Source organism: Rousettus aegyptiacus, unplaced genomic scaffold, assembly GCF_014176215.1.
Source record: "Rousettus aegyptiacus isolate mRouAeg1 unplaced genomic scaffold, mRouAeg1.p scaffold_m13_p_4, whole genome shotgun sequence".
NCBI lineage: Eukaryota > Metazoa > Chordata > Mammalia > Chiroptera > Pteropodidae > Rousettus > Rousettus aegyptiacus.
Window position 1 is genome coordinate 72,654,279 of NW_023416307.1, and position 22,679 is coordinate 72,676,957.

The window sequence follows — 22,679 nt, forward strand, 5'->3', positions numbered from 1 at the left end:
TCTACATCCTTCATCAATATATTATAAATAAATTTAAATTGTTAAATTCCTAATTGAAATTATTTTCTAAGTATAACATGTTTTATATCATTATAAGTGAAGAAGTATAGTTACTTATACTCTAAATGTATTGTTTTATAAACTTTAAATCCCTGGCATTCATATCTCCTTTAATAAAGTATTATGAAAATTTAACTTCAAAGTGCATCCCTTTCTTTAATTATGTATTCCTTCATTCAATAAACATTGATTAATATCTCCTAAGTGTGAGGCACTGTACTAGGCTTTGAAGATACAGTAAGATACATTCGATTTATTTTTAGGTATAAAGTAGGAACCATTTATTTGGCTGCGACAGCACCATTAAACATTCGTTCTTTCAGATAATTTTGATGTTTTATAGTTCCCCAGAACACTTCTATTAGCTATGCTCCTAGTGGAGGTATGGTCATTAATAAATATGTATTGATTCTGCTTATAGTCCCTTTCTATTTAGGCCAGACATTGTGGTGAGAGGTTTGCATAGCTCATAACCTCCAAGGATAGCTCAAAAGCCATCCTGAAGTTTAAATTTAATGTGGCTCACCATATTTCCTACAGAGTCTGCTAAAATCTTTGCATTTAATCCTTATCTTCCAATAAACATATGTTCTTAATTTTCAATAGGTAGGTAGAGAAGCAAAAAGACTGGTGTGAATAAGTTACGACTAAATAACTTGAGTTTTATAACTCCTGCTATTCTCTCCAGGCCCAGGTTTCAAAAGGCAGTATGTCTTAATGGACCCAGACTGCCTGGTTACAAATTCTGTTTTGTCCATATCTTAACTGAGTGATACTGACATTTTACTTTGTCTCTCCGTGTGTCAGTTTCCTCATCTAGGAAATGCTTATAGTAATATACCTTATTGTGCTGGTTTATTTTATGATTTAATATAAGTGTCTGACACAGTGTCTGACACAGTAAATAGTTTGTAACTTTATCCCATTAAATGAAGGTTGAACTATATTTTTCCTAAGGTCCATTTTAACTCCAAAGATTCCTTCTTGAAACATTTCCTCAAATACTATGAAAAATTATTAAGTCAAGTAGGAAGTCACTTAAAGAAACTGCTGTCCAATAAATGTCTAAAGACAGTAAGGGACATGGAATGCAAGTACAAAAAAATGAAGTATTAGTTAAGAATTTTATGATTTATAACATCTTCAAGTTTTTAAGGTTACATTCATTTTAAGGTTACATTCACTTTAAGTTTATTTTAGTACTTCTGCTATGAGAGTTGACAAGGATTCTACTTTCTGGTCAGCGGTGGCAGAGATGTATGCACCTGAGCCTTCCCATCCTTTACCTACCATGTAGGTACTAAGATTTCGATGCATCTGTGGGTTCCTTTCCTGTTTTTAGACTAGTTAAACTATTCTCAGAGGAAGTTCCCTTTTGATATACCTGGACTCATGTAACTAGATTCATAATAACTTTTTTTTTCACCTGAACTAATCATTATTTGTACCTCTTTATTTTCTAATATTTCCTCAGGGTATTCGGTTAAGTTGAGACACAGCTTTATGATGCCCTTTCCAATCAACATCAGACTATTTATTTCAAGCTAGTAATTAACTTCTTGCTTAATTCGTCACACTTAATTTCAAATTAGGCATGCAAGACTATTAAAAACTGTGGTTGTGGTGTTTGCATCTGGCTGAGGCAGTAGCCACTGGCAGCCTTGATTTATCACTCTTCATTTAAATTCCTGCGCCAACGATTTTAGTTCCTAAATGCTGTGACTGGCATTTATGGATTTCAAAATCAAAGTGAAAATAAGCTACAGTTAAGAACTCAACAGTTCAGATCAATGAAAACGGTTTTATAACTGAACACCCTGAAGTTAAATCCTATGGGCTTGACCAAAAATAGCGGTTAGTGCTTAGAGATGTTGCTGTGGGAAGACAATGAGTATCCCACTCTAATGGCTGTTTATAAATCACTATCAAAACTATGCAGCTTGCAACAACAGTGCCATGTAAATTTGCTCCCAGATGGAAAGTATTTTTGCTAAGCCTGCTTCCTTAAAAGAAACCTCCCTCGAAAAGCAAGCTTCTCCCTCTGACAAATCTCATCTTTGATATTTAAATCTCTTTATCCCATATTGCTCCTATTTGAGGAAGCAGAATAGAATATTGCTACTAAGAGCTGGTATATACTAATGCAGGCAAAATTGTCTCTTAAATTGGAAAAACATGATTTCTAACTTTCTTATGAGAGTGACTGTGGTGGAAATCTTGATTCAGCGAAGACTTCTTCAGATACTTACATGAAGAATTAGGCTTTTCTACAACCCTGTCAGAAACAAATTGTAAAAATTTGTTCCTCCTGAATGGTTTCATAATCTCCATGCTCAACACTCCTTGTATGGCCAATACAAATGCTATTTTTCCTTTAGCGTAAAGCTCTTCCAGGAGCTCTTCCAGGAAGTATTCTGCTCAATTACAAGGACTTAACTTAAAAATATACTTCCTTTTATTCTTTGCTAGCCATTTTAAGCCGCTAACCTTGTCTTTTCAATTAGAATAAGGAAAGTCTTTGAAGAAGCCACACCAGCTTCTTCCTCTCTTAATTATTTATGTAATAGAACATAGTACTAATCACACATTATGGCTTAAAGAATGTTTATTCATTTGTTTATTAAACAAATATTTACTGAGCAGCTACTTCAAACCTAGTACTGTTCAAGGCTATGGAAATTTAGACAACCAACCACTAAAATACAGTGAAAAGGTCCAAACATCATGGTGCTAAAATTTGGTTGAAAGACAAAATTATATTTAGAATTTATTAAAAAATGAAATTGAGTGATAGAATAAAGTCACAATCTTGGAAAATAAATATAGAATCAAAACAAGTGGTAAACCGAAAAAAAGAAAAAAAGAAAAAAGTTTGAAAGTGACAGAGAGCTGTGTGAAAAAAGAGGAAGAGATTCACTTTTATGCTTAAACAATAAAAAATGTTTCTATTTATATCACCAGATTTTTAATGTAATAGATTTTTTTATTTTGTAAAAATCATAAGGATTTCTATTTTTCTTACAGAAAATAAGATGATATAGACTTGAATATGGAAGGAAATATTACTGAGACACTTCTGCTTTACCTTCTAAAACAATTGTACAAAGTGGCCATGGTAAACTTTCAAAATACCTCAAAATATTATAGTGTAAGGTATAAAGTAGTTGCAGTACCCATGGGAAGTTATAATAAAATTTAGGAGGAGGAATCTTTTTAATAGAGGTGTCAAAAAGAGATTTGCATATCTATAAACTATCATTTACTTATTTTTATTAGATTAAATCTTTGGAATTCTATAGAAAACTGATTTTAAATATGAAAAGACTGAGCTTATCATGTTAATCAGTGTAATTATTGAATATTAGAATGCTCATCATGTTACCAAATATAATCTATTCACTTTGCAGAAGAAGAATTTGAAGTCCAGAAAGATTAAATAACTTGCCTAAATTTACATAGCTGGATAGTAGCAGTTTAGGGACTAGAACTCAAAGCTGATCTGATTCTGACCAGCTACTTTCAGTCTCTGTATATGACTAAACTACTAGACATATCAAGAAAAAAAAAAGGAATGGCCTTATAAGCTGTAAATTCATGATTATGCAGATGGTAAATAGCAGACAAAACTGCACATACAGGATATGAAATTTTGGGCCCTAGAGATCCATAAAACCAAATGTACAATAATCTCTCCTGTATATTTTTAGAGTTTTCCTGCTTAGGTTTACACAACTGAACAATAGGTTTTCTGTGGGTCTATTCCAGGATGATGAGCCTATAAACAGACTTCTTAAAGTTGATGTCTTTAGTGAGCACTTTATGACTAAGGGACAAAAGTATTATGTTATTAAAGCTTTAAAAATTCATTTTGAATATATAGAAGTTCATGTGCATGTGTGTTGTCGATATGTGGGGGGCCTATATATGTATGTATGTAGGTATGGATGTATATCTACATACTTGATTCAAAAATTTATTTAGTAAGTATTTAATGGATAGATTTTATGTGAAGGGCGCTATGTTAGGCCTTGGGGTATAAACATCCCAAACATCAAAAACAATAGAAAAAACTAATGTATATTTGAAATGCAGAGCATGGTAAGTATTGTGACAGGTCAATAAAATGATAGTCAGGGCGAGATCATGAAGGACCTTATAAGTCACTTTAGAGAAATAATCAAACATAATCCCACCATATAAAAATAGTGTCAACATTTGGAAATTTTGCTATTTATTTTCTTATGATTATATGTTACAGCAATTATTTTCATAAGTGGGCGATGATGCATAACAATTTTCCAATCCTACGGCATTTACAATATTGGTAGCATTTTTCTCATTCATTAAGCTTGACGTTCTGTCTTATAATACATTTTACTTACTATTTATTGTTGGTTATTTAAAATATTTACATATTTCTTTATTATAAATAATGCATGTTTATATACACATATAGGTTTTTATATGTTTTATCTTATCTTGTTTAATATATAGTAGTGGACTTAAAGAATATAATAATTTTAAGGTGCTGCAAACATATTGCCATATAACTTTGTAGTTATTCCTGTTGTTTTAACCAAATCACACCCTAAGCACACATAAGCATTACTACGTACAAAAAGAAAACCTAAAAAACAAAACAAAGCAAGAATCAAAAAATGAGTCTAATTTTAACAGAGTAAAATTATCCATCACTCTTTTAATTTTAATTTCATTTCTCGCAAGAGTAAATCTTTTTTTTGAATGCATTTAGGCAACTGCATTTTTTTCTGAGAACTGACAGCTCTTGTCCTTTACCCGTTTTTACCATGGTCTATTCGTCATAAGTGTTTTACCCAGTTTACCATTTATTTCCATCTTACTTATAATTCCTTTAATGTCTGAAATTTCTATTAAACCCATCTGTCTTTTGTTTTGTAATTTTTTTTATATTTCTCCATTCTCTATTTAGTTATATGTTTACCCACATTTACTTTTACTTAAGATCTTGTTAAACATCTATCGATTTAATCACTTGGAATTTGTTTTAGAGTATTTTCTTAGTTAAAGATAACTTGAAGTATCTTAAATAATTTTCTTCACAAATTTTTTTCAATGGTGTATACGTTCCTATTGATTTCAGATATATTTTAAATCTTATATTAAATCTCTTCGTATAGTAAGAACTTTTTCAAGGCCACCTCTTATTCCTTTGATCAGAAAACTGTTTTTATCTTGTCCTTGGGAAAACAAATAAATTCCTGAAATGTGAGCTAATTAGTCATTAGTTGATTTGAATTAAATATACTTTTCATGTTTTAAGGGGATATTTTTGGATGAGAATCCATTTTTAAAATACCATATCTAAATGGAGTAGCACTACATTTGTATTTATGTAACACCTTCATTATCATAGCAACAGATGACATTTTTAACAGACAAACACAATACACTGAATTTTTGGAAAGTATATGGAAACCTCCTGCCATACTTGCTAAGAAAACTTTTACACAAAAAATTAAGCAAAATTTCAGTGAAGAAATGAAATCACGAGAAAAGCAATTAGTTCTTAAAAAGTGAGAATTTGAAAATAAAGGCTTTTAATGCAAAATCCAGTGTAGCAATACCATCTGTCTATCATGTTTATGCTTTTAGACAGTGAAGAATTTGAGCTTTTGCTTGATTGTTTTAAATTCTAGACATATTTATTATTCTTAGCAATCTGATAAATAAGCAATAATGACTTTAGTCTTTTTTGACTCTAAAATGTTTGTTTTCCCTACAAAAGTAAATCCTTATTGGCCAAATTAAAGTCAAATAAAGAGTAATTCTTCCCATACTCTACTTATGGTGTTTTTAACACCTTGACAGACTATAATGGGTTTAAAAATCACATCAAGGCCGGTATATGACTTTGTTCTCTATGAGTGAGAGCCACCAGAACAGAGAAAAGAAAATTTATGAAAGTAGAGGGGAAAAAAAAACTGAAGTTAATTAGAGAAATATTAAAAAAGGAACATTTATAGAGAACAATTTAGAGATAGATATTTAGTTCTAGATCCTAGCACAAGAATGAGGATTTCTGCCTTAAAATGTTAAAATTAGATAGATTTATCTAATTCTTCATGAATGAAGAAAGAGGATATATCAAGGATATATTCTGAGAAAAGGTCTATCGGAAAGTTAATGCAATTTGGTTATTTGTATTTCATTCATCATTATGAATTCTTTTTTATTGAGAAAATTAAAATAAAAAATACATGTTATACTAACAATTTTTCTAAAAAAGAAATAAATTATTTTTCATTGTTAGCTATATCTAACACTTACTTTTAAAGTATCACATTTTATGCATGATATTTACAAGAAATTATTCTTCTAAGTAGTTTTTCTTTTTAATTAATAATTTAAGGAAATACTGTTTAATGAAATCTCTAAGACTTTTCCCATTGTATTTTGTTTAAATTTGACATAAAAATCACTTTAATGTATGCTACATTTAAAGTACTAATTATCTTAATATATCGAAATGTTTTTATATGCTTTTAGCTTGCCTGTTTTCAATTCATTTTAGTCATACAAAAAAATCTTAAAGCACCCTGAAATATTTTAACATGGATTTTATTTCATGGATTCTACAAAAATAAATTATAAAAAGTTAATAATTTTTACAGAACACTTTCTTATTTTGAGGATCTGAGTTGCAAAAGTTAGGGATTTGAACTATAAAAGCAAATTTAGACTCAATGTTCATCACCAATAACTGCACACTATTTAGCATAGTTGTTTGTTTTTCTTGCACTGATGCTCCTTGGAGGCACTTGTGCCAGATAATACAGTGGAAGCATTCAGATTTTGAAAAGCCTTCTTGATTCCGTGACTTTCATTCTCCTTTTGGAGAGGAGTCTTCTCCTTTAGAGCCTAATATTGCCATAGCAGTCATTTAACACAGGGGTCTCCAATCCCAGGGCCACAGAATGGTACCAGCCCATGGCCTGCTGCCCTGTGAAAAACCAGGCCACACAACAGGAGGTGAGCAGCAGGCAAGCAAGTGAAGCTTCATCTGTATTTGCAGCTGCTCCCCCATGCTAGCATCACCACCTCAGCTCCACCTCAGATCATCAGGCATTCGATTCTCATAGGAGCACCAGTCCCTGGTGTCAAAACGGTTGGGGACCACTGAAGAGAATGACTGAGAGGCTCTCAGATTATCTTGAAAATGTATTGAAGAAGTACCTCTTAAAAAACCTAAATTGGATATACTGTTGCTCCTTCTGTGGATCCTTTAGGATTTGTGACTATTGATGCATAAAACTCCTGTAGGCTTCTAGAAATACAGAATTGGGAGCAGTTGAAGAAGTTGGATTGGTGCTAATAAACTTACAAATTAGAATGAAATAAATAAGAATAAACTAATTGGAATGTTCTATTGATGGTCTTCCTATCCACAAAGAGTGGTAATGCAGAGAGTGCATTTCCTGAAGTACGATTTATTTTTTTCTATTTTCTACTTAAATAGGCTAACATTTTCATAGTCAGAAGAAATAGTTTAGGTGAAATATATGGAAGACCATCCTAAAAGAGTCAATTAAAAGATACATGAGGATTGAAAATATTTCTTAGAGATCTCTGAAATGGGATAAAAATAATATTTATTTGTAATATAAAAATATATTTATTTATATAATGTTACCTATAACATTTATATGTGCATCCTGCCTGATGACTTGTAGCTAAATTCTACATTCTCTTGAGATTCTTTAAGGCAAATGAGAATCGTCATCTTAGAAGTATAAAACTAATACAAGCTGGAAACAGATTAATAAAATTCAGATGGCAGAAAATAATATTTTTAGGAAATAATTTTGCATGTCAGTTATAGTTTAAATTTAAATATATAATTAAGTACTATTTCAAATAGAGTTTAATAGTTTAATTGTTCTCTTAATACAAGTATCTCACATTTTGTAAAACAGCTAAATAAAAATAGCAGTTGAACATTTTAAATATTCAAACTGTTCAGTACATTAAACATTTATTTTCAAAAATAGAATGAGGAAACTATTCTCAATTTCTAGCAATATAAATGTGCAACTCATATATACAACTGACCAACACATTAATCTTTATGAAAAGTAATAAAAAAACTTTAAATATCAAGTTATGATAGGACAAACTATCAAATAAAGTTATCCAAATATAATCTAAACTTATAGAAAATAGTCAATCATCCACTAGTTATATAAAGAAGTCTTGAAATTGGATGTCAAAAAAAGAGGGAATACATTCACATGAGCATTATAAATGTAATGTAAAATGTAATACATATCTTAGAGATTCAGTGATTCAGCAGAAATATAAAATGAGTTTTTATAGATAAAATGAAAGAAAATAAAAAGTATGTTTCTATTCATATAGATATATTTATCATCTTTGGTAATATTTACTTGCTTTACGAAAGATGACTTAAGATATACATAAAACGGATCACAATTTCAAAGGCTGAATACAAATGATTTAATGTCATGTCATAATTATTTTGAGAAAAAAACACTTTTCTATCTTAAGGTATACCTTAGAAATGACTCAGTAGAACAATATATAGGAGAGCACAAAGGTATCCATAGATATAAAATTTACCTTCAGGTCTATTAGAATATCAAAACAATTAGAATAGCATTAGGAAAATTATGGAACTACATTTCAATTTGTTTTTTGTTTTTTGTTTTTAATTTTCCATTACTAAAAACTTTGCTCACTACCTAACAAAATAAATGTGGTCAAACAACTAGATTCTCTTTTTAACTATAGATTTATGAAATATCAACATTCACTGTCTGTCATATTGCTATTTAATCATTTCTTGCTTTATATGTATTTTAAAGTCTTGTGTACTAAGTAATATATAAGATACTCAGTTCGTGAAAATGTATATTGAGTCAGATATTATATTTAGTTTAGTCTTTTTTACTTAGATTTACAAGTTCTCACTTCTAAATCTTAGAAAATAAATGACTGTTGGCTGCTCCATAGTAGGCATGTCTCCAACACTCAAACATGCATCTTATTTTCACTACATAACATGCAGCACAGTACTTGGCACATCACAGTCACAGACTATTTGTTTGCTGACTTATATATAGAGGTAAATTAGAAAAACAATTTTGTAAAATGCTTTCATGGCTGGCTTGATGAGTGTTTGACTAAGCAATTGCACAACTCCCCCACCCCGCTTAGGGTTTGATGTTCAGCTACCGCTATCTTGAAATTCTTAATAATTTTATATTTGAATTTATATTTTGTAAGTGAAGTCTGATGGGATAATGGAGCTTGCACTAGGAGATTGAAGCATCAGCTCCAAGCGAGGTCCAGTGTCTGGCTGCCTCCTCACACTCCTGGAATGTGTTTCCCAGGACACACTTCCCTGCTCTCCACCTTGCAGTTTTCCAATCTCTTCTCTAGCCCTTGACACATACCTCCCTCTGCCTGGTGTAGGTGACTGGGTTGACCTCTGAGGAGGATCACATCCCTTGGTTGTCTCTTGTCTCCAGTGGGGATCTGGACATGTGCACAGCAAGGGTCTAGGTTAGCCCCGGGACTGTAGAACTCTGTTTGTGTGCGCTTGTGTGCATGCATATGTGTTGGCTGTCTATGTTCTGCAGGAGCCACATGTTATCAGGGGAAAGCTTCTCATTCACCATGCGCAAGTAGCCAACAACTTCTGGGATGGAGGTTTAAAGACCCTTGGTATTTTCCCTTCCACTGTGGGTTTGGAAGGTCCTGGCAACCTGGGGGTTGGCTTCATTCTTCCACGTGCAGGGGATGTGTTCCCTGTGCTGGCTCAGTGCCTATGGGACACCATCTCTTCTTTCCACCAACCTGAGTTTGGCTTATATTTGCCTGTTTCGCTCTGCTTGAGACATCTTTGGGGGCTGGGGACAAAGTGGGGGTGGCACTATAGAAAAAGAATTGTGTGATTTTGATAATTCCACGACAAGTTAAATGCTCTTTTACTTACATTTAAGTGTAACATTGAGCAATATAAAGAAGAATGATAAAGTTTATGCTAATAATTTGAAATTTTACTTTTTCTTTAAATGACAGTTAAATGACAGTTAAAAAGCATGATGACAAGGTGAAGGAGAATTACGGAAAGAAAAAGCTTTATATTTTAGTAACTTTCATGGCCTTTCCCCCCTGACTTCTTATCAAAGATTCTTGCAGTTTCATTTTTCACTGGGCATCACAAATTATGTAGCTGAAAACGACTGTTTTAGACTCCGAACCAAATAGAAAAGTGCTGAGGAATATACGGAATTAAAAAAAGCTATTAATCTAAAGATGCTATATGTCTTATTAAAAGGTTAGCAATTAGTTTTCAATCTTTACAAACTAAAGTATTTTTTAGGCATAAAGATATTTCACATTTTAAAAATTATCAGAATAATTCTGTCAATTTTGAAATTCTTTTAGTTTAATTCTTACATGTTAATGCTTTTCCAATTATTACTAATAGTTAAAGAGGCTTTTAGAAAATATTTTTAAAATCTAGTTTTTAATAGTACCAATATACGAATCAGCTACCCAAACAGGTCAATTTGTTTAGTAGGCAGAATTTAGTTAATGAAATTAAACTAGCTTCCATTTTCAAAGCAAAGAACTATATTGAAAAGGGACAGTTTGCTAGACATTTTTTAACCATAAAGTAGAGCCTTACATCATATGATACAGATTATGCAAAATATGATCATTTATTATACTTATCTTCACAGCTAACTAGGTTTATTTTTACAGGATTTAAAATATTTAATAAATAACCTCTACTACCATTCTTCGATTTGTATAGACAATGCCATTAAAATTATTAATGTAGTAGTAGAAGTATCAAAAGAGCAATAAGATCTTATAATTTTATACAAAAGAAAGTACTTATTATTTTCCTGCAAAATGTGCAAATGAGAATTCCTCAGAGAAAAATTCATGATTCTAAAGGCCAACTGCTTAACATTAAGTTTAGAATTAAATTCATTTATCTAACAATGTATAATCAAGGAAAAACATGCTTGCTATTAATAAATTAATTAGTGTTGATTAAAACCTTTTGTTACAAATTCTGCAAGTATAGCACCAGAGAATTCGATGAGTATGAAATTTAGTATATGCTAAAGAATACATATGCAATAATATTTTCTCATTACATTCTAGATTAATTCTTGGTTAAATTTAAGGCTTTTTATTCCCATTGCCTAGAATAGTCTTCTTTTATATATCCACAGGGATTTTTATTCCATTTATGATCTGATGACGTATCATATTATCAAGAGAGATGTTTTTGGTTTTCCTATGTGAAATGTCCCTCTCCTCATTGCTTCCAAATCTCTGACTCTGTTTAGTTCTTATTCATGGGACATATACTCAGCACTAAAATATAATGTCTACGAAGGCAAGAACACTGTTAGCCATTTGTTTTTCTCCACTGTATCCATAGCACATAGAATATTTCCTGGAAGATAGTAAATATTCAATAAATATTTTAAATTAATTAAGTAATTAAAAAGTAACTAAAGCTATCTCCAATTTCTGTTAATGCAGTCAACAGAGAAATATTAAGTTACAGACAATATTATTTGACTACTTTTAGTCAAATAATACATCATCCTGGCTATCAAGAAGCTTACATTTTGGTTAGGAAAGCAAACTATTACAAAATACAATTATTAACAGTTTCTGTACTGAAGTGGTTATGACATTCACCTCACAAAATATGATTATGGTCCAGTAAAGTAGGAACATGTATGCCACTGTACATAACAGACAGGGAGTAACTCACTGTCTGTTTTTGTTGCCTGAGAGCTGAACCACTGACTAACTGCAGCGAAACAGTTGCTAAGGTCTAAGGGACTTTTCTATATCATTAACTTCCTCAAAACAACAAAGAAATTTGCATGCCACAAAGACACTAGAGTTGTTAGTAATTCGATGTTCCTCAGGAGTAAAACAAAATTTACAATCATTCAGACTCTATTATAATTTAATATTTGGATAGACCACAAAGATTTAGTTATGATTAACTAAACTGACAATTCAATTATCTTCCAAAAATATTCAGTGCACTTTTCAGAAGAAAAACACTCTTCCTGAGGAGATAGGAAAATTTTATTCTTCAGTGTAAGGTGTCTGTAGTTTTTGAATATGTGATTTTCTTATTTTTAAGAGGTATGAAAAATACAAACAGTACAGCATATCTCTTACTTTAAATTATGATCGTTGCCTTTTTGAAAACTTATCATGCCACCAACTTGTATCCAGCATATTTGCAGTAGGCTTTTCAAACTTTTATATTGATTTTCTAAAATTGGAATAGACGCATAAATTTTAGAAAATAAAATACTCAATGTCAAAAATTTTGAAAACAGTGAGGACTGTGAGAAATATCCAGACATAAAGTACATTAAAATACAGATATAAAGATGAATGAATATTTAGTGTCCCTAATTACCTACTCACGCAACATGCAAAGGTTGGCATTTGAAATAGACTGTATTTCCTAAATGCAGTGGATTGTAAATTAAACAGACATCTCAAGTTTACAAATACATAAATATTTTTGATTTAAATCTATTTTCAATGTCAGTTAAATTAATTATTGTTGCCTAAGCAAACTATAAAATCTTTAATCAAAATGTGAGTCTAAAGCAAGACCTATATAAAGTAGTCACCCAATGGCAGATATAGGAGTGCTGAATGTATATTTTAAGAAGCCCATCAATTAGACAACCTGCTTCTGACAATAATTGCTTTAAAGACCCTTTAGTAAATATCAGCAGAATTGGTTTGTAATCTAGTATGTCTTTCACTTCGAATAAGGTCCCTAAAGGTTTTTGCACATGTCAGGATATCTACAAACACAATTTGTTTCAGGTTGACTCTCCATGATTAACATTTTCCTGTACTGTCTCTGACCAGGATAATTCCTTTTACTGAACTATACACCTTAGTTTTTCTATCATGCACTAAATATTAAAATCAAATGTTTTCTAGGTGTTGCATTTTTGTTTTGCTCTCTAAATGAAACACCTTTAAAGACTATTTAAATAAACTATGAAAATAGAAGGTTACAAATATAGCTCTTTGGGATTATAGAAGTCAGTTAATTAAGGTTTATTGCTAAGATTTCTAATTATGAGAGTCATAGTCTTAAATCTATAATCTTATTTATCCAACTAAAATCAGAATAATCAAGGAATGTTTCACATAACTACCTTTAAGTGGTTCTAAATTATTTGGCAAAATTTTTTTTTTACATTTGTTTAATTGTAAACAGATAGCAAACAATTAAGTTGGGGTTCTTTAATGTGGTTTCCTTAATATTTCTTAAATATGAGAATATATATATATGTATATACATATAGTCATAACATGAAAGAAAAGGCAATTCTATCCAAATTCTCTCTTTATCCTCATGTTCCACACTGTGCATACATGGAGCAGTAAAAGCACACTTAATACAATTGTCTATAAATTTTGGTCTCTAATATTTTATTTCCTTACTTATACAAGTGTCACCTTATGAACAGTATTATTGCTGTGATGATTTTCTTTTCCCTGCTTGTGGTCCAGATAATATACTGGTATTTTCTGATAAATGCTGATTCCCTAACTTGGCTAATTTGCATACACCTACTCATTTCTCCAAATTTTAGGTTAAATCTTCAGTTCCTTCCTCGAATCCTCTGTACCTCTGGAATAGACCAACTACTTAGATGCTCCTGATAATTAGTCATCAGTACCTTAACCCTTCAATTGCTCAATCTTTGTTTGACTCCTTCTACTCAGAATTCTTTCCCTTTTTCCCAGTCGCACTTTGCCAAGTCACATTCTAGTTATGTCTCAGAACAGAGCTTCATTTAAATCTGTTTCCTCAGGAAGTCCAGCCCTTATCCTCCAGACCTGGAGACTATATGCTGTTAGAGTATCCTGAGCTTCTCCCTGGTGGGACTTACTCACAGTTCTAATAATATATATTGTCATTATTTGTTTATTATCTGCCTCCCTACTAGAGTGTAAAGTTCATAAGGGCTCACTTGCCACTGTACCGATGTTGAATAAATTAAAGGTTTAGGAATAGCACATATTACTTTTCCATTTTGTTATTAAAAACAATGATATGCCACCTACAGATAATAAAACAAATCATTTGCTGTGGCCGTTTCAGTCCCATGAAACTGTAATGTGTTATTGATAACTTTGAAAAGTGTCTCTCAGGCACTTTAAAGAGAATTTCCAAAGATACTCAAGTGAAATGATCAGAAATCTTTTCCTCTATCTGCAGCAGTAAAACTATCATCTTTTCAGGGCTATCATAAAAATGATGACAGCTAAAGTTTGGTTCTGGGACACTTCAGTTTCTATGAGCTCTTTTTATTTTTTTACCCAACACTAGGATCTGACCCCTTTTGATATGAAGAGTAACCGATACATTCACAGATAAATTATTTCATAATGTTATCCTTGCATGGAGTATTTGTGGTTTTAAGATGAGCTTCTCTAATGTCAGAATTTCAGGCACAAAGAGAGAGAACCTTCTTGGTGTGTCTCAAAATTATTACATGGAGATAGTCACTCATAAATGTAAGGCCGATTATAATATTTTATTAAGTATATATGTGACAATATTCTAATTCAGTTTAAAACCTTAACATATTTTCTAAATAAAATTTAAATATATGTTGAGTTTTTATTATTAATCATATGTGAAAAAATATCAAATTAAATTAGCAATAATTGTTTCTTAACATTCTTCAACAAAGATAAATTTATTAAGGAAGACTGTTTAATAATATTATCCTGATAAATGCGTAGTCTCGATATATAAATATATATTTTATTCCATCTTTGATATACTTTCTGTCCTTACAGCAATACGTTTTTAATGAATTCTCCCATTGTATAAGTGAGAAATAATTTATATTCTATCCTTTTACAAAGTAAAAAAGTAAACTAAATATATTTCTAATCCTAGAATGAAAGGCTGCTATATGCATATTTGAAATTATGTAGCTATTTATGTATTTTTTTTCTTTATAGAGATAAGTTATTTTTAATCCAAAAATCTATTTACATCCTATAGTCAAGAATGGTTGTATTGGAATATGTTTTTTGATCAAGTGGCAACAAAAGAACCTTAAAAATCATCTGCTAAACCACAAAAGAACAGAACATCCTAATCTGTTTTATTCTGAAAATATAGTTGACAAGATTTTGTTGAATCTATGGGAAAAAAGAAAAAAAAAAAAGAGGAAATAAGAATTCCATTTTGAATGAACCTAAAGCAAATTCTATGATATAGAGATATTTGTTAAATGAAAGAGAAAAATGCATAGTAAATACAAAATAGTTATTGTGTAATACTATTTGTCAATGCTTCATTTATTAGATGCATATCTGAGAGATCAGCAAGGTGGACTTACATGTATAATATTTTGAATAAAATAGTCCCATCCATTTCAAATATGTTTTAGTAGAATATTAAACTTTTCTTTCTGTACATTTTTTGGGTTTAGCAAAGTTTTTAACTTTTTATTTTGCAATAATTATAGTTTCACAGAAATTTGCAAAAAAAAAGTTAACTACTTGCATAACTATAATACAACATTGAACCAAGAAACTGACATTGGTAAAATCCAGAATCCATGGGGCTCATGTACACATGTATACGTGTGTGCAAGCATGTATGTATGTGTGTGTTTAGCTCTATGAAATTTACCACATATGTAGCCTTACGTAACTACCACCACAATCAAGAATCAACTGTGTTGTCATCACATGGCTCCTTCCTGCTATCACTTCACTGCCATATCTCTCTCCCCTGAATTCTTAGCCCCTAGCCACCACTAATCTATTCTCTACATGGAAAAAAATAATCATCAGATTTATATGGAATCACAAAAGACTCTAACAGCTAAAGTAATCCTGAAAAAAAAAAAAAAAAACTGGAAGTATCACACTGCCTGACTTCATATTATAATACAAAGTAACAATAATCAAAACAGCACGAAACTGGCAGAAAAACAGAAACAGAGACCAATGAAATAAAAGTGAGATCCCATAAATAAACCTGCATATTTATAAGCCAAACCAAAGGAGCCAAAAACATACAACGGAGAAAAGAAAACCTCTTCAAAAAATGCTACTGGGAAAATTGGAAAGCCACCTGCAAAGGAATAAAATTAGACTGCTATCTGTCACTGGACACCAAAATTAACTCAAAATGGAACAAGATCTAAATATAAAGCCTGAAACAATAAATTGTATAGAAGAAAACATAGGTACTAAACTTATGGACCATGATTTTAGGGAGAATTTTATAAATTTGAGCTCAAAGGCAAGGGAAATAAAAGCGAAAATAAATAAATTGGACTCTAATAAACTAAAAAGATTCTGCACAGCAAAAACAAAACAAAACAAAACAAAAAACACAAAAACCAAACCATCAACAAAACAGAGAGGCAACCATCTGAATGGGAGAAAATATTTGCAAACAACAACTCTGATAGAGGGTTAACATGCAAAATATATGAAGGACTCATACAACTCAACAACAAGGAAACAAATAGTCCAATTAAAAACTGGGCAAAGGACCTGAACAGATACTTCTCCCAAGAAGACATATAAGCAGCCAACAGATATGAAAAGATGCTCAACTTCACTAGCTATTAGGGAAATGCAAATTAAAACCACAATGAAATACCATCTCATACCTGTTAGAATGATTATCATCAACAGGACAAGTAATAATGTGTTACAGAGATTGTAGGGGAAAAGGAACCCTCATATACTGCTGGTGGGAATGTAAATTGGTACAGCCACTATGGAAAATATGATGGAGTTTCCTCAAAAATTAAGAACAGAATTATCATATGACCCAACAATACCTCTTCTGGGTATCTACCGCTAAAATTTGAAAACATTTATCCATAAAGATATATGCACCCTGATGTTCACAGCAGCATTATTTACAGCAGCCAAGACATGGAAACAGCCAAAGTGTCCTTTGATAGATGACTAGATAAAGAAGAAATGATACATATATATGATGTAATATAATTTAGCCGTAAGAAAAGAGAAAATACTGCCATTTGTGACAACATGGATGGATCTTGAAGTAATCAGGCTAAGCAAAATAAGTTAGACAGAAAAAGTTGAGGACCATATGATTTCACTCATATGTGGGATAGAAAACTGAAAGCAGCAAATGAACAAGACAAACAAAAACTCATAGACGCAGGAAACCATTTAGTGGTTACCAGAGGGGATGAGGGTAAGTGGAGTGGTAGATGGGGGATAAAGGGGTCAAATATATGGTGACAGAAAGAGATTTGACTTTGGGTGGTGAACGCAGAATGCAATATATAGATGATGTACTATTGATATGTACACTTGAAACCTACATAATTTTATTAACCAATGTCCCCCAGTAAATTTAATTTTAAAAAAGAATGTTATATAAGAAAATCACACTGTATACCTCCTTTTAATATTGGCTTTTGCACTTACCACAGTACCCTTAAAGTTAATCCAAGAGCTTGTATTAATGGTTTGTTCCTTTTCATTGCTTAGGTGTATTCCAACACTTTCGACAGACTTCTTTTATGTAAAATATCATCACATGCTGCTTTAGTGTATGTTATGGGCTGAATTCCATACTTTTAAAATTCACATTTTGAAGTCTTAATCGTATCACATCAGAAAGTGACTATGTTTGGGGATAGGTCCTATAAACAGGTAATGAAGGTAAAATGAGGTCATATGGATGGGCTTTAATCCAATAAGATGGTTCCCTTATAAGAATAAGAGATTAGGATACAAATATGCATAGAGGAAAGACCATGTGAAGACAAAGAAAGAAAATGGCTATCTACAAGCCAAAGAGAGAGGCTTCAGAATGAAATCAACCCTGTTGATACCTCGATATTGGACTTCTAGCCTCCAGATTTGTGAGAAAATAAATTTCTGTTATTTAAGCCACCCAAACCATGACATTTGTTATAGCAGATCAAGCAAACAAATACAATGTATAAATTTAGTTTTATCTTTATAAATTTGTTTCATATATATGTGTTCTTACACAACAATACTGTCTGCTATAAGACAATCATTTGTGTATCCACATAATTTATGAATGCCTCTCAAAGAAAGTTTTTAAAATCTCTGAAGCTTTTCCTATATTATTCTCTATAATAAATCATGAACATGCACTTATAAAATCACAGGAGTATTCACACTAACTACATTGTAGCAAAAATCTACAGTGTTATAAAGGAATTGTTATAAAGCAATTGAATTTTTTAAAAAGACAGTTTAACTACATTTTACAGTCTGCAATAGCATTTGGACTCATTTCTAGATATTTTTAGCTATTTCTTTTTAGAGTGAATCATGGTTAAGCATGTTAACTAAAATCTTTTTACAATATAGATCATTATAATTAGCATAAATTTTTACTACTTGCTTTATTTGATATGAAAAAAGGATGGCAGCATAAGTGGGGTAACTGAACTTCAATTCATTTAGTAACGTTTCATTTATAGCTAATGTTCATTGGTAAAAAATATGGATTTACTCATTTATATTGGTATAGGATTATATAAAAAAACAAATACATAGACAATAGAAAAAAGTATTGTATCTAATCAACCATACTCCTAATAAGTATATCAAAAAAATCTTTTTGCACCTTTGGAAACAACAAGAGCAATGACAAGAAAATCACTTCTGTAGTATATAAAATATACAATTGCACCGTAGGAAACATAGGCCCATCAAGGATATTGTGCAGCAAAAGGAAATTATGGATCTGTTTGAGAGAATAGCAATGGAACTTACCGTCTTGATCTGTGGTCACTGTAATAGCTGTGAATGGCTTGGGAGAAAAACTCAACTCAGAAACTCCATTCATGGCTTCTATTTCAAAGGTGTAATTCACGTGAGACACAAAGTCAAGTACTATCACAGAATTGTTGATCAGGCCAGTATGTCTTGGGATGAAGCGGAGTCCTCCACCACAGTCCTCACACTGGCTGGTGTCTAAGCCACATTTCTTACAGATTACACTGTATGTGAGATCTTTTCTCCCTCCTGTGTCACTTGGTGGGCTCCATTCCAAAATAAGGGCTGTTTCATTGATGTTAAAAACCACATTCCTAGGAGCTGAAGGTGGCCCTAGAGAAAAGCAATTAAAAAACAAAGTACATGTATAGGACAATGAATTATGGTGCTAACTCAAAAACTTCATCAAAAAACACTCGTTGGTCTTTTGTATTAGTTTGAGCTCTTTCTTCTTATAGGAACCATAAAGAACATATGGTTAAGAATATCTGATTAAGTCTAGTAAAAAAGGAGTCTTCAGGGGTGAAGATAGTTTATAATTAACTTTTTGGTATATGAATTTCAATATTTAATATCAAAAGTCACAGATCGCAACAAGATAGTTATTCTCTTTAAATTTGTTGGCTGGAAATATAAAACCAAACATTTTTAATTATGCTATAGTTTTAATTACATCTTAATAATTATATCACCATTTTCAAATTTTAAAAAGAAAGTTTATCTATATTATTATATATTATATATTATACATATATATTATATATTAATTATATATTATATATATAAAACAACATTGTGTTCAGCCTTTTACTCTTCATACTATGCATGGTATGTAGAGAAAACTATTCATTACCTTTGATAATCCCTAAGCATCTGTTTCTCATGGGTTGAGAACGACCATAAATTTAGGGTGAACAGTTTGGAAGAAGAGGAAGAGAAAGAGAAATTGGAGGCAGTACAAAGCGTTTTTTAATGATTTCGCTAATTTCACAGGATAAAAGCATTATATGGAAAAGATTAAAGGGTGCATATAAAATATAGTGACTAGACTTTTATTCAGATTAACTTCATTAAACACAAGTAACTGTGTCCTTAAAAGCTGACAAAAAGACCCACACAATCATTTCATTTATCATCAAGACTCTTCATTACACAATCTGGTCACAAAATTTGGATGGACATCTTCCCGCAGTCTTCTCACTATTTTTGCATACGAATCACACTGCATGGTGTATTTAAATCCTTTAGTTAATCCACCTTTTTTTAAAAAAGTGTCAAAAATCTTTTACACATATTTAAGCCCCTCAAATTTCAGTTTCATATCATCTATTGAGCAAATATTAACCGAAAATCTACCTGATGCCATACACTGCATTATGTACTATATATGAAATAGAATCCTTTCTATAAGAGACTATGCTTATGCTGATACTTTTAAAAATAATTCATTGCAAAAATAACTAATGAAATAACATTTCTGCCACCTTTTAGAAGGCTTATTTTTAAATCTAAACCAATTTTTAATATTTCTGCTATTAAGAAAATTTGCTTAGAAGGCAGGAAGAAATTTCTCTGCTCAACATTATCTCTACAGAAAGAAATGCGAGTTTTGATATAGGCTCCTTTTGTATTTCAAGATACAGACATTCATTCATTAAATATTTTTTTTTTAGTGACTACTAAGCTTATCATATACTCTACTAGATCTTGGACTTAACAGTCTGAATGTGATAGAATTATTCTTGCTTTCTTGTTATTTATATATTAGTTAAATGTTTAAATAAACACATACACATATAAACAGAAGAATAAAATTCAAATTTTAAATGAAATTATGAAAATAAAAAGGAAAAAAACTGATTTGAGAAAAAAAACTCTCATTCACTGTTGGTGAGATTATAAATTGGTGCAGCCACTATGGAAAATAGTACGAAGTTTCCTCAAAAATTAAGCGTAGAATTACTATATGATTCAGTTATTCCACTTCTGGGTATTTATCCAAAGAAATTGAAAATACTAATTTAAAAAGATATATGCACCTCTTTGTCCATTGCAGCATTATTTACAATAGCCAAAAGATTAAAGTAACCTAGATGTCCATTGATAGATGAATGGATAAAGAAGATGTGACATATATGTAAAATGGAATATTATTCAGCCATAAGAAAGGATGAAATCTTGCCATTTGCAACAACATGGATAAACCTGAAGGGTGTTACGTATGCTAAGTGAAATAAATCAGACAGAAAGACAAATACCATATGGTTTCACTTATTTGTGAAATCTAAAATAAAACAAAACAAAACAAATAAACAAATAAAATAGAAACAGACTCATAGATACAGAGAACAAACTGATGGTTGTCAGAGGGGAAGGAGGTAGGGGAATGGGTGAAAAAGATGAAGGGAAATAAGAGGTACACACCTCTAGTTATGAAAGAAAATAAGTGATAGGAATGTAATGTACAGTATAGGGAAAACAGTTGATATTATTGTAATAACTTTGAATGATGACAGTTATTAGACCTATTGTGATCACATTGTAAGGAATACAAATGTCAAGTCACTATGTTGTCTACCTAAAACTAATATAATGCTGTATGTCAGCTATACTTTAATAAAGAAAAGGAAAGGAGTTGAAATAAAAACACACAGGCTGAAAAAAAAAAAAAAAAGGAGGATCCATTTAAGAACCATTCTGAGAAAGCCTCGCAGTGGTGGCAAATAAGTGTAGAGAGGTGGGAAGAATATTAGGGGTAGAAGGTGAGTAGTACTTCAGTCAAGGAAGATCTTAAAATAGTCATGGAACTAGCAGAGAATCACTATAACTAGAATGTAAAAGGAAAAAATAAGAAGTGAGTTTTAAGGAACAGAAGGAGGTCAGATAATGCAAGACTGCTAGGCTCATTGGAATGAGTCTGGATATTTTTCTACATGCAACAAGAAGAAACTAAATATTTTATGCATGGAAATAGTGTGTTTTAAAAAGAGCTTCTGGCTGCGGCGAAGGGAATGGTCTGAATGAATGCAGGGTACTTGGCAGTAAGATCTGTCATATGGTGTTAGAGTAACAGAACATTAGTCATAAACCTCCATGACTGTGTACTGGGTTTGAGATATTAAGAAGTGTTATTATAAATTATATATTTTCTTTTTTAACTGGATCCTGATATCAGCAATCTGATGGGTAGGGTCCTCATCAATTTATATGTACGTCAGCTAAAGCTAGACCTGGAAAGGAACAGTTAGCTTTTCTAAAAGGTTTCTGCATACATTGCTTTAGGTCATTTTATGTTCTAGAGAGTTACAGGAACATCTGCTTTTGGAAAGGAAAATATGGGAGGGATGATAAATGAGAGCACAAGGGATATGTGTAGCTTTTTACTTTCAACCTAGACTTATGTCTGGGAGATAAAGATTCATTATCATTATCATAATAACATCTTCCTACAGAATGGCATATTCATATTGTTGCTCTTTTATTTATAATAGAAAACATGAATTAATATTCACTTATATTTCCATGAATAGGAAGAATGTTATCAATTATGTTATAGATGTCTGCAAGTATATAACTGTCTGCTTGGAGAAACTTAAAAAAAAGGCAACACCCTTCTGACTCAAGGGCCCTCATATTAATTTGCATGATGATTAAATAGCTTTTTAATTGCTGTAAAATTATGCCAGCTAAACTGTGATTTCATGCAAATATTAAGCTGTAATGGCATGCAGTGAATCATATACTAAGATTTA

The 22,679-nt window shown here is 31.3% G+C and overlaps 1 protein-coding gene across 1 annotated transcript in view; it reads right to left on the reverse strand.

The window, feature by feature from the left end:
* The window catches only part of EPHA6 (EPH receptor A6), a 795,422-nt gene that overhangs the window by 417,064 nt on the left and 355,679 nt on the right, over nt 1-22,679 (reverse strand). Inside the window, 1 exon segment of the mRNA XM_036218922.1 lies at nt 18,925-19,260. Coding sequence (XP_036074815.1) covers nt 18,925-19,260 — 336 coding nt within the window.